The sequence below is a fragment of the Capra hircus genome, chromosome 29 (genome assembly GCF_001704415.2).
Source record: "Capra hircus breed San Clemente chromosome 29, ASM170441v1, whole genome shotgun sequence".
Classification (NCBI taxonomy): Eukaryota; Metazoa; Chordata; class Mammalia; order Artiodactyla; family Bovidae; genus Capra; species Capra hircus.
Window position 1 is genome coordinate 41,428,303 of NC_030836.1, and position 13,472 is coordinate 41,441,774.

Sequence of the window (13,472 nt, forward strand, 5' to 3'; positions counted from 1 at the left end):
CTCAGTACTGAGTTCTTGGTGTAGAGCACTGTAGGTAGGGTGGATAGGAGCAGAGTGAAGGCTAAACAGATATGGGTCAAAAAATTCAAGGGGTATGGCAGGTAGCTGCCCTTGGAACGACTGCTCTTTTATTTGCTGTTAATGAATTCTGGGCCCCCTGTGTGACCCTGGTTGTCACCCCATCCCTAAGGTTCAGTTTTTATTCTGAACCTTAGTTGCTTCTTCACAAGCTACGGTAGGCACCCACAGTGTTGTCAAAAAGTTTCGTGTTGGGGAAATGTCCAGCTTTGTCCAAGAGGAAGTAGAAGCGTCGGCCTTTGACTTTCAGAGGCAGCATGGCAGGCACTTCTCCCCGGTGGGCCATGCAAGATACCTGGTTTAAGGGAACCGTAAAATGGGCACCCCAGCCAAAGGGGGCATGAGTGGTGAGGGTCACTTGCTTCCCTCCAGCCCGTAGCATCACTGAGCGCACAGAGCGGAGGGAAAAGAGAAGACCAGCACCAAGTACCAGGGAACCTGTAGGAAAAGCAAAGATTTGGGTTTTCACTGGAAAGCTAAGCAGCAACCCTTTCAGTGCCCCCCGAATAAAAATAATTGTGATGGTAACATTTACTGGTGTTCCTCTTATACCCCAGTCATATATTAGTCATTCCTCCCAACAGCCTTAATAGATACCCATCCCCAGTTTAAAACAGGTTCCAGAGTAAGGGTACTAACTTGCTCAAGGTCACAAAATAAGAGAGACAGCAGCTTGAACCTGCACAAGGGCTTGGCGCTCAGGGACTTCCAACTCCAGTGTACCGCGCTCCTACCCACTCCTGCTTATCCAGGAGGGTCGGGAGCCCCTTACTCTTCCTGCCCGAACAGAGAGGATTGTGCCCACCCTCTTCGACCAAGCTGGGGAGCTAGCCCACACTTTACCGATGGCACCGCAGCCGACGGCAAGGCCGTAGCGCCAGAGTGTTGAGCGCAGGTCCAAGCGGCCACGGTCTGGGGACTCGGCGTCTGTTGGACGAACCGGGGTTGGGGGACGGGCCAAGGAGGCAATGGCCAGGGAAGCCCAGAAGACCCCCTGGCCAGCGCAGAACAGCCCGAGGAGGGTGAAGAAGCGGCCCCGTTCGTGCTCGAAGAGCAGCACATCCCGTGGCGGAGCCGTGTCATGCAGGGCCCGGCGAGCGGGCAGGGACTGCAGCGCTCGGAACAGCAGCGTAGACCACCGCCGCCCGGGCGCCGCCATGGCGCTGCGCGGAGCCGTTTCCGGGGCGGGACTTCCTGCCAGCCGGCCCCGCCCCAGCCCCAGAGTCCTTCAGCCCCAGGCGAGGCGGGCCGGGCCCACCCCTCGGTCCCGCCCACGCTAGTGAAGGGTAAGGCTAAAATAACTCAGCATGCTGGACACCAAATACAATACCATTCTTTATCTTAAAAAGTAGGGAGGATCCTGGGGTTAAGTACACAAAGCACCTAAGTCCTTCGGGTATTTTAGTGTCAGTTCTACAAAGTAAGCTTTGGCTTCCTGGCACCAGGGAGGCTCAATCTTCTGGAGGCTTCCAGAAGGCAGGTGAGGAGAAGGATCCAGCAGCCCTCCCTCCTCGGTCACAGTCACAGGGCGGCCTCGGGCCGGAGAGGAGACATCAGTACATCCAGGGGCTATTTACAGGGGTCTTCTGGGGCACAACTATCCATCACTTCATGAATGCCACTTCTGGGATCTCACCCTTGGCCTTAAAGAAACAAAAAGGTCAGCAGAGCCAGGTGGTCCATGCCATGCCCCGAGCCTCCCTGACCCTCTCGAAGGCCTGGTGCTCTCTTTGCCACCTGTTTTCAAATCTTACCTTGAGGTGAGTAAAGGCCTGGGCAGACCTGGTGTAGTCCCAGTTGTTGTCCTGGAGGCACCTGGAGTAGGGGAAGAACAGGCACCTCCATTAGAACTTCAAGTTTGGGCTTTAAAAATGTTAGGGGCACTTATTTTTCACCACCAGCACTACCTCAGTTTACTCCATTTCCTACACATGCTCGGTACTCACTTCTGGGACCACTCAATGTTCATGCCAGACTGGGTAGAGAATGCCTGCAGCATTTCCTGCTGCTCTGGGGAGAGGGTGGGCACTGGGCTGGAGGAAGGTGTGGGTGCAGGCATGGCAAAGGCTCTCTGGATCTCATCAGCACTGGCATTCCGCACAAACAGCTCATCGTTGACGATGCACAACCTTGGAGACAAAAAGCACCTTAGACAGCTGGACAGACAGAAGATAACCTCATCCTCCCAACATCATTCCTATTCTCACTTGACACTCAGTCTTTCAATACCCACAAGGTTCCTTTATCATTTACCCCCTTTCCCATGGACTCCACATATGGGATTATCTACCAAACAGACTGTAATTATATATTCTTCCCCAACCCTCATTTACCTTCACAACAGACTTAGGAAGTGAATATTGTTAAACCACTTTTCCACAGTGGCAGCCATGCATTGGGACTGGGACCCAACATGGTAAGTCAGACACTCACCCTGAATTGCTGGCAGGAACAGCGACGAACGTCCGGGTAAAGGCTCGCAAGGAGTCCCGAGACTTTCCATCCACTGCAATGATAACAATGGTGATGACCCATCAGAGTCATTCATGTTTTATGTTTTCAAACAGCTTCTCAAAAATCATAATCTGATTTGATACAGAGAACCCTAAGCAGGCCAAACGGGTGATTATGTGTGCATAGAGGAGCAGAGCAGGGAGGAGTGTCAGAGGTTAGAGAGGACAATAGTAACACTTTCATCCCACTAGTTATTTATTTGTATCTGTGGGCCAGGCCCTGTGTCAGGCACTTTATAAATCACTTCACTTACTCCCCAAACACGTAATGAGATGTCTATTATGAATCTCTTTCTTTTACAAACAGTTAGGTTCAGAGGTCATGTAAATTGCTCACAGACACAGAGGACCAAGGTTGGGGATGGAAGCTCAGAACTGTCTGCCTCCAAAGTCTGTGTCCTTCTAATCATCAGGCTGTTCCCATAGCCAAGACAGGAAAGACAGGTGAGGACAGGTTTGGGGGCAGAAAGGGAGAAGGTGGTCAGGGAAGAAGAGAAGGGAGCTTGGAAGTTGAGAGTGCTCAGAACGACTAGCTGGGACAGGGACCACTCCACAAACTCAGGACTCCAAAGATACTTACCTTCTTTGAAGACTCCGTTGACAGAGAAACACAGCAATGTGCTCTGAAAGAGAAGCAGCAACATCAGGTACCATCTAGGCTCCCAGCAGAGCCCAAGTCCCTCCTTGCCTCTTAAGGCCTGCCCCTTCCCCAAATCCAGGCTTCTGTCAAGGGAGAAATAGGTGCTTACTGTCTGCGCACTTATGTCTACCACGAAGGAATTGATGTCATGCTGAGTTTTGGGCAACTCATTGAGGAAGGCCACCACGTTGAGACGTGTGTGCTTTAGCAGTCGGAACCGCAGGGCTGTGGGAGGAGGAGAAGCTGAGGTTAGGAGCTGCTACACCCTGAACCCAGACGGACTCCTTCCCTTGCCCTTCTCCCAACCTGTTTGGCTCACATCACACACTTACTAGGGTCTTTAAGCTTCTTCACGTTCCTGCTATCCTTGAAGTACTCGGCCAAGTTACTTCTGGGGAAGAAGGAGAAAAAGAGGCAGTGGTCAGAGCAGCGGCGATGCTGCACGTGCTGCCCAGTGTCTGCTGAGCAGCGCTGGTCCTGGCCAGGTTCTGCGATGTGCTACTCACCGGGCAGGGTTCTGGGGGGTGAAAGGAATGCTCAGGGAGCAGCAGGCTCCATCATGGTAGGCATCCAGGAGCCGCTGCCGGTCTCCCGAGTCATAAACCGCATAGTACCTGTCGGGGGAACGAAAGGGGAGGGCTGAGCTTCACAAGCTGGATCCACAAAGGGACTGACAGCTCTCAAGACTGAGTCGTGCTGGGCCCACCGCTTACCAACCTCAGGACACCCAAGATACTTACTGCTGCAGGAAGTGCAGGACCAGATTCTTCAGGGTCTCTGTTCCAAAGTAGCTTCCCTGGAATCAAACAGACTCCAATCAAACAGGACCATGGTACCAGGACTCTCCTCCTAACGTGAGTTCTAGCTCTGTGCCCCCCAGATGCTACCCCACCACTTACCTTACAAGGTGGTAACGTTGTGGGGGCTTCAACATCAAAGGCAATTGGTGGGGGTAACTCATGGCCATCCTGCAGAAAGGAAGTCAAAGATGACGATGTAAACCAGTGAAAGAAGGCTAGATGAGGGACTCGCCTGGCAGTCCAGGGCTAAGGCTCCCCACTCCCAATGCAGGGGCTTGGGTTCAATCCCTGGTCAGGGAACTAGATCCCATAGGCTGTAACTAAGAGTTGGTGGGCTGCGACTAAGACCCAGCGGAGCCAAATAATTTTTTCTTTTTTTTTAAAGGTTGGATGAGTAATTAGATGGGAGAACTAAGAGTAAAAGGGTCCAAGGTCAAGAAAGAAAGAAATGGAAAGGGGTCTACGAATCCTGATAGATGCAACTATCTATCATCTACAGGCATTTCTCTGGGAAGAAGGATTATAATCTTTGTTAATATATACATGAAATCTTTGCTAGATTATCAAAGGGCTCCACCTCCCCAAATTAGTGATCATACAAAGGCACATCAGGCAAGACTGAGGGTGGCAGGCACTGTGCTCCTCAGAAGAGAATGAAAAAATGAGGCACTCACCAGTCGCAGTAGTTTTGGAAATCGCTCTCGAACGGCGCTGTCAAGAACGGGACATAAGTGAGTAATGTTTCAGAGCCACTGTGCCTCCTGGGCTGCTCTAGGAGCAAAAACACCCGTGCCTGAGGGACAGCCCATCCCATCCTCCTTGTGCTCTCACTCTTCCCCAGCCTCTGAGCTCCAGGAAGAATAACCCCACTCCCCACCTCGTCTGGGGCATCCAAAAATGACTGCCTTGAAGGATGACGCTCTCTGCCTCACTCTGAGCACTGCAGGGGCAGTGCTCCCGGCCCGGGCGTTAAGCCAGGACCTCTCCTCCATCCTCGTCCCCCTTACCTTCCACCTACTCACCTGCGCAGCCCCGGGAGGAGGGAATGGGGTGGGAGCCCAAGGGCTCCGCTGCCTCAACAGGTGTCCATCACTTCTGCCAGGTCTGGCCATGGCCAAGACCAGAACACACCACAGAAATGGCACAGGATGTTGGGGCAGGGAGACGAGCAAGGCTCAGGGAAAGGAGAGGCCAAGGAGGAAGAGAGGGGAGAGGAGAGAGAAAAGGAAGGAGAGGAGGGGGCAAAGAAGAGACCGGGGAGATTCAGGCGAGGAAAGAGAAAAAGGAAAGAGAAAGCAAAGACAAAGCGAGAGCAACGCATGGTGGAGAGCCATTCAGAAAGACTGGGGAGAGCCAAGGGGAAGGCGCGCCTGACACAGCCCTCTCTTTCGGCTCCCTTCTCCTGTGGTCCAAGGAGGAAGTGAGAAACATCTTTGCTGTGGTGAGAGGGCAGCTGCTATTAGCCAGGTGTCTGTCTGCTACCTGGGTCCCGATCTGAGCTGGGCGTGGGAAGCAAAGCAGCCATGGGGGCAGGAGATCTCCCTCCGAAGGGGTGAGGGCTCAGGCCCCTGCAAAGCTGGGGGGGTGAGGGTCTGTGCCCCACCACTGTTGGCCCCCGAGTTCTCTCCTGATGGCCCCTCTGCGACTGTGCCTGTCTTAGGTTGTTCCTTCCCTGAGGAATCTTACCCGTCTCTGGCTAACCAGCCATCCTCCGGGGCCAAGCAGGGTGATATGAGGTGTGCGAGTGAGGGAGGGGCAGCGCCCCCAGAGAGGGTCAGTTCTCTGTCTCCTGGATAGCCTATGCCCCCGTGGCCTCCACGCCCAGCACCTGCCTTGGGATTCCCTCGCCTGCTGGCGGGGCCCCGGCTCTGGTCACATGTCTTAGGGAACCCAGGTTTCTCCTCCAGGGAGGGCCCAGCTCACAGCCTTGGGCAAGAGCGACAGAGTGCATGGCACCAGCCACCAGGAGGCCTCAACCTCAGCATGGGCAGGAAAACCCAGGCAGTAGCCTTGGGCAAAGTGATTGTGAGAACTGAGCCCCTCTTGGCAACAGGGCAAGAGGGGCTGTCACCAGACAGAGGAGGGAAGGCCCATCAGCAGAAACTCCCAGGAAGGGAGGGCTTTCCCTGCCCAGGGGTTACCAGGCTCTTGGCTCACAGCAACTCCACGTATGGGAGTGTAATATGCAAGACACCCCCTGGTCATGGTAGAGAAAGGGAGATGCTCTTCTTGAAACAAAAGGGGAGGAAGAGTCTAGAGAAGGCTGTGTTCAGGAAGGAAGGAGAAAGGCCACAGAGCCAGCACACAGGCAGTCAGGTGAGAAGAAAGGAAAGGAGGCCTGGGGCAAAGCTAGGGGTCATGGGCAGACACAACGGAGGAACACGCGATCCTCCCCAAGGACAGGTGGTTCCAGCTGAGGGCTGCACATCTCCTGCAGACGGGCAGTGATCCGGGTGCATCCGCTCAGCCTCCCAGGGGGTGAAGGTCCCCAGGAGGGGAGATAAAGCTTATAACTGACCTGATGTAGGTGGACTGGTCTCGGAAGGTGTCGCACAGGGTGTTTCCGTCAAGCCAGAGCTCTTCCAGCTTCAGCCCTTTGATCTTGTCCAACTCCCGTTCAGACTTTAGCTGCAAAGGATAGGGAGGAAAGGCGAGAAAGACATGTTGGTAAAGAGAGCCAGCTAGGTTCCCCCCACCCCCACCCTCATCTCTTAAACGCCCTCCCGGCCTCTTGCTGCCACGAGGCAAGCTCTCTCCACCTCTGTCCACCCTATCCAAACACAGCCGGGCTCTCAAACTCACCTCATTTCCAGAGAGATTTAGGATCTTTAGATTGGGTGCTTTCTGCACAATGCTGGACAAGTCATCCAGCCGGTAGAGCTTGTTGTTGCTCAAGTTCAAGGACAATAGCTGTGGGGAGAGGAGAATTTAGAGGAAGCACCACCGGTCAGGGGATGAGAAACAAACCTGCCTCCCGACCCCATACTACGTAACCGACCCTGCTTCCTCCCACCTAGTGGGACAAAGGCCTCACCTCAGGGATGTTCTCTTCGATGATTCGCAGGGTGGCTGCCATGCAGCTTCTACGGTTCAGGACAACGTCAATGTTCTGGGACACTAAATCTGCAGGAAGCAAAGGGAAGTCTGAGAGGGCCTGCCCAGGCCAGCGTGCCCACCACAGCACCCTCAAGATTTTCCCTGCTGACAGATCCCCCTGTGTCTCCACCAATCTAAGAATGGGTGAGGCAGAATCAACCTGTATCCGACCTGTACCTGGGTCTGAACGGAGGCCCTTGAGGTCAAGTGCTTGCTGGGAGCCATCGTATCTTTTGCTCATGATCAGCTGCAGAGGAAGACAGAGGGGTCAGTGGTCACTGGAGTTGCTGGTGGGGGGGTGTGGGGGAGGGGGGACCGCTAAGACTCAGGTGCCGGCCTCACCTTTAGCTGCTCTACTTGTTCTGGCTTCAGTTCATTCTGCACAGAATGGGGTGGAGAAGAGGAGTTGATGATGATAGATATCTGCAGGGGAGACACACACGGACAGGGTGAACTCCGGGAAGGCCTGAGCCCCAGGACCGAGAGCCAGTCTATGCCCTGAGCACCAGACCCCACCCCCAACCAAACCAGGCCCTTCATACACACCCTGCGGTTCTCCCGATCCAAAATCTTATAGTTAACAGCCTTCAGTGCAGAGGCTGTACTGGCGTCCTCCACAAAAAACTGGGCCCGTGTGTTTTCATAGTGAAACTGCAAGAAGAGGGAACAAGAGCATCAGACCTGGAGCCCAGAGCCCCGAGCCCAGCTGGTACCTCCCCCTCCTTGGTGTGCAGTCAGCCACTCAGGCCTTCTCTTACCTCAATGGGAGTAAAAGGAACACTGCACTTGCTCTGAATCACATTCAGGAGCCACGACTTGTCGTATTTCCTGCCATAAGGGATCTAGATGAGAGAAAGAGAAGAGACAGGAAGGACATGTCACTGCATGGACAGCAGGCCCTCCAGTGCTCCCTTCAGCTCATCTGCCAAGCTCCGAAAGACTTTCTGGAGAAACAGTCAACTTAACAGTTTTCTGGGAATTCCCTGGTGCTTCAGTGGTTAGGATTCCGAGCTTCCACTGCTAGGAATTCAATCCCTGGTTGGAGAACTAAGACCCCACAGGTTGCACGGTGAGGCCAAAAAAATAAAGAGTATTCTACTCAAGCCAAATATGAACTCCTTATTTGGGCCTTATTTCTGTCCCTTAAAGGCCCCTTTTTGTCCATTTACACTTATTATTCCTCAAAGAATGCAGATGTTTGATTCTACAAGTTCTAAGACATCATTTATAACCTACCTGCCCTTCAGAGAACTCAAGGGCTCTCCAGGCCACAGCTCCTCACATCTGGAGGAGCTCTCCCACCCGCCAACCACAATTATCACACTTCCCTTTCATGGCCTTCCCATCCTGCTGCCTCTCTTCTTTTCTGAAGCTGCTCATAGATGTTTGAAGATATTGATTCTTAGCAGCAAGAATGGTTCCCTGATTGTGGAGTAAACAGCTGATTTTGTAATGTGAGAGGTGAACACCTTAACTGTGAGCCCAGCCCCCTAGCTCCCCTAGCTCCCCTGCTCCGTGGACCTCTCAAGACACTCACTGTAATCTTAAACCAGTTCTTGGACGACCCGTCCTGGCTGGTGCCAGCCCCTCCCCTCTCTGCAGCACCCCGATCCCTCCGCAGGGGCAGAGTAACATGAATCCGAGTCCGCTCGTTCCAGTTATCACCCCGACGGTTGGGTCGTGCAGCATAGGGGGTGCTGTGGGGAAGGAGAGAATAAAACATTCACAAAGGTTAGGAATGCCTTCTCAAAGATCTTCCTGCACTGTTATCACGACCACAACTATCAGCTGCCAGTAAGCTGGTCCTGGCATTTCTCCCTTCCAGCTGGAAGAGAAATGACATGAGCAGTAAGAGGGCCACATAAATGAGGGGGCCGCTGAACTCAAACCAGACCAACTGGTTACTTACTATCGTACTCGGGGAGCATCCTGGACATCGCTCATCGCCACGTCTCTGTCGTCGTCCTCCAGGCGGGAGGACCGAACGCTGGAGCCCCCTCTTCCGGACCTCCGGTTCCCCTCGCCGGACTTCCACCGGAAAGGGCCCCGGCCTTTCTTTCTTCTTTGAGGGAAACTAACTCGATCATCGTGCTCTGGGTTTCGAAACAAAACAAAAATTAGAAGATACATCACTGGAGGGACTTCATTGGTGGTCCAGTGGCTAAGACTCCCCATTCCTAACGCAGAGGGCCCCGAGTCTGACCCGTGGTCAGGGAACTGGATTCCACATGCCTTGACTAAGAGTTCGCATGCCACAATTAAAAAAAAAAAAAAGATCCTGTGTGCTGCAACTAAGACCTGGCGTAGCCAAATACATATTCGAATACTTTAAAAAGAAGAGAATACACCACTGCTTCAGCTATCTTGCCTGGCAATCGCACTATCCAGCACCCTGCACCATCAGATGAGATACACAGTCACCACGGAGGCCACCTCTGTGCAAACTCCTCTGCCTGCGCAGGGAAAGAACCCTCTCGGTGGGGTGGCAACCTCAGTGACTGGAAAACTATGGGAAGTCTTTTGAGAAAAGTGAAGCAGAAACTGGAACCAGAGAAAGGAGAAGCAGAATGTGGAAGTGAGTGTCTCAAGTGCAACTGGATACAACTCAGACTCCCGAGAGTCACCTGGGGTCTGCTTTTCTCACCCTCCCAAATCTACTTAACCCCACTCAAAAAAATCTTAACTTTTTATTTTACACTGGAGTATAGCTGATTAATAATGTGTTAGTTTCAGGTGTACAACAAAGTGATTCAGTTTTACCTATACATGTATCTGTTCTTTTTAAAATTCTTTTCCCAAATAGACTGTTAATGGAATACTGAGCAGCATTCCTTGTGCTATACAGTAGGTCCTTGTTGGTTATTCATTGTGAATATAGCAGTGTGTACACATCCATCCCAAACTCCCAATCTGTCCCTTCCCTACCCACCTCTCCCTGGTAACCATAAGTTCACTCTCTAAGACTACCCCTACTCAAAATTTGATCACATCTTGAAAAGTCAATCACAATGATTACATCAGCTTTCAGTAAACAATACTTCTTTTGCCTATAAAGCACAAATGTCAGTTACAACTACGACCAATTGAAAGGCTTCTTTTAAGTCTTATTCTCGCCTCAAAACACTGAAACTCGAACTACCATACGATCCTGCAAATTCACTCCAATTATATATCCAGAAAAAAGCAAAAAAGTACTAATTTAAAAAGATGCATGCATAAATGAGGAAGTGGGGATTAACATCTGCACACTACTATTATCTGAAACAGATAATCAACAAGGACCCACTGTATATAGCACAGGGAACTCCACCCAGTACTGTAATAACCTCCCTGAGAAAATAATCTGAAAAACAACAGATACATGTATAACTGAATCACTTTGCTGTAAATCAACTATACTCCAATATAAAGATTTTTTCTTTAAAGCACCAAAACTAAGAAAAAGGGAAGAATACATATGAGCTTCACTTGTTTTCAGGTCAATTAAAAAAAAAAGATACCTGCATCTCATTGTTCATAGCAACACTGTTTACAGAGGGAAAGATATGGAAGCAATCCAAATGTCCATCAAGGGACTAATGGATAAAGATGTGGTATACACACACACACAACGAAATACTACTCAGCCATAAAAAAGAATGAAATCTTGCCACTGCAACAACATGAATGGACGTGGAGGTTATTATACTTAGTAAAATGAAGTCGGAAAAAGACAAATACTGTCTGATATCACATATGTAAAAACTAAAACGAATATATTTAGCAAAACAGAAACAGACTCACAGATATAGATAACAAACTCCTGGTTATCAGTGGGGAGAGGGAAAGCAGGAGGGGCAAGATAAGGTTATGGGATTAAGAGATATCAACTACTAATGCCACCCCACTCCAGTACTCTTGCCTGGAAAATCCCATGGATGGAGGAGCCTGGAAGGCTGCAGTCCATGGGGTCGCTGAAGGTTGGATGCGACTGAGAGACTTCACTTTCCCTTTCATGCATTGGAGAAGGAAATGGCAACCCACTCCAGTGTTCTTGCCTGGAGAATCCCAGGGACGGGGGAGCCTGGTGGGCTGCTGTCTATGGGGTTGCACAGAGTTGGACACGACTGAAGCGACTTAGCAGCAGCAGCAGCAACTACTAAGTATAAAACGGATAGGCAACAATGATATATTATTGCATGGGGGGTGACAGCCATTATTTTGTAATAACTTTTAATGGGGTATAATCTATCATAATACTGAATCACTATGTTCCCTTTCATGTCATACCTGAAAACTAATATTATGTTGTAAATCAACCATATTAAAAAACTGCCACTCTGAAGTGAATGTTGAAGTGACCCAAGGGTAACTGGACACAACTCATTCTCCGAAAAGTCACCTGAAATCTGCTGTCTGCCCACCCACATCAACTTAACCCCAAGTGACCTCTTTCATATCCAGGTAAACCAATCATAATGATTACATTAACTTAATCAATACTCCTTTTGCCTACTGAGTACAAACATCAACTACAAGTATGATCAATCTAATGGTTTCTTTTATAAATTTTATTCTCAAACTCTGGAGTTCAGGGAGTGAACTCTTAGTTTCCTTGGTCAGAGATGCCTCCTAACTCAGGAGACAACTCCTGAATTCAGGTTCTAGTGGCAGATAGGGTGCTTCACCAAGGGTCCTTGAATGTTCTCCAGGAATATGTTCCTCTCAACCGTGGTGTGTAGAAATGGCTTCTGAAAAAGAGCCCTATGAAGTGAAGTGAAGTGAAGTCGCTCAGTCATGTCCGACTCTTTGCGACCCCATGGACTATAGCCTACCAGGCTTCTCCATCCATGGGATTTTCCAGGCAAGAATACTGGAGTGGGTTGCTATTTCCTTCTCCAGGGGATCTTCCCGACCCAGGAATCGAACCCGGGTTTCCTGCATTGCAGGCAGACACTTTACCCTCTGAGCCACCAGGGAAGCCCAGTACTCTGCAAACATTGAATCTCATGAAACGACCCTAGGGAAAAAATAGACGACTAGAAGGTGCAGTTAAGATCTATCAATAAGTTTATCCGATGTCAGGCGCTCGACACACACGATCTCGTTTTAATACAAACACACACACATGGAAACAAACTCAGGAGACAGGTACTGTTTCTATCCTCCTTAAGGGGATGGAAAATCAGGCCTGAGTGTTTAACTCACATATGATCGGCATGGCCAACTCAGAATTGAAACCCTGGCTGTCGTGTGCTCCTAACCACTACTCTGGACCTAAACCCATTGTAGTGTTCTGGCTAAAACAGTGAGTTAATGTGTAGGTCTAGAATATTAAAGCTAAAGCTGCGGACGGTGGGGGAGGGGGCAAGACCGACTGGACGCACGGTAGAAAATAGGGCACCGGCAGCCCAAGAACAGGGTACTGACTCACATTGCTATAGCCGCCAAACTGAACTGACAGGCATCCACCACCCACAAAGTTCAAAGGAATCCAGTCACCTCACCGCCGAGCCACCCGCTCCGAGCCGCAGGTGCCCACAGCGCCAGGATTCTGGGGTCAACGAGCCAGGCACTCACCCTCGAGTTCAGCCAGGGCCCGGGCTGCCTCGCCCCGGGCCCGCGCCACTCACTGCCGTTCCCCGCGGACACCCGGCCCCTCGCGGCCTCCCGCCCCGGCGCTGCGGCCTAGGCCGGCGCTGCCCAGCGGGGCTCCAGATCGCCCCTCTCCCCGGCCCAAGGACTAGCACTGACCGTTGTATGACTTCCCCTCGTCCGCCATGGCACAGCTAGAAGCAGGGGCGGGCTGCGTCGCGGGCCGCCACTTAGCCAAACGTCCGAATGCCCAGGCGCTCTAGGTCGAAGTGCTCCTACGCCGGCTCCCACCGCGTTTATAAGGAGACCGCGTCGCGCGCTGTCGACGTCCCACGATCATAGGCGGAGCCGCTGGCAGATGCGCGTGCGCATTCGACCAGCAGAGACACCGGGGCGGAGCTTGAGGCCGACGCTCCGCCCAGTAGTGATTAGTTTACTGATCCCCCTGATTAGTACTCGCACCTGCCCTCTGCTTTCATCGTCGGCCGGTAAGCAGCACCTCCAAGGCTGGCACTGAAGCAGAGATGGCCACTGCACCCCAGGGTTCAAAAAGAAAAAGGGAAGGAGGGCCACAAGAAGGGCTTCTGAGGAATGGGAGAACAGTGCCTTGGAGTGACCGCTTCAAGACCCCTAGGAGGATCCAGCCTGGGCTTAAGTCTTAGCTCAGCCCTTTGCCTTCTACAGATCTATGCCTTGCTTTCCTTGCCTATAAAATGAAATAGAAAACTAGAAGGTAAGCTCCAAGAGAGCAAGGAGTTGACTAATTCATGG

At 51.5% G+C, this 13,472-nt stretch overlaps 2 protein-coding genes across 2 annotated transcripts; both read right to left on the bottom strand.

Annotated features, from left to right (window-relative positions):
- On the bottom strand, window positions 99-1,264 carry TMEM223 (transmembrane protein 223). Its single transcript, XM_005699827.3, has 2 exons — window positions 922-1,264; window positions 99-516 (listed from the first exon to the last, which is right to left on the bottom strand). The coding sequence occupies exons 1-2, from the start codon at window positions 1,235-1,237 to the stop codon at window positions 224-226; spliced, it is 609 nt and encodes a 202-aa protein (XP_005699884.2). The 5' UTR covers window positions 1,238-1,264; the 3' UTR covers window positions 99-223.
- NXF1 (nuclear RNA export factor 1) lies at window positions 1,401-13,021 on the bottom strand. The gene is made up of 21 exons (XM_018042959.1): window positions 12,861-13,021; window positions 9,037-9,220; window positions 8,665-8,824; window positions 7,886-7,969; window positions 7,674-7,778; window positions 7,470-7,550; window positions 7,305-7,374; window positions 7,066-7,154; window positions 6,834-6,941; window positions 6,550-6,659; window positions 4,706-4,742; window positions 4,131-4,199; window positions 3,972-4,027; window positions 3,738-3,845; window positions 3,564-3,622; window positions 3,341-3,456; window positions 3,172-3,214; window positions 2,512-2,584; window positions 2,025-2,207; window positions 1,833-1,893; window positions 1,401-1,721 (listed from the first exon to the last, which is right to left on the bottom strand). The coding sequence occupies exons 1-21, from the start codon at window positions 12,886-12,888 to the stop codon at window positions 1,683-1,685; spliced, it is 1,863 nt and encodes a 620-aa protein (XP_017898448.1). The 5' UTR covers window positions 12,889-13,021; the 3' UTR covers window positions 1,401-1,682.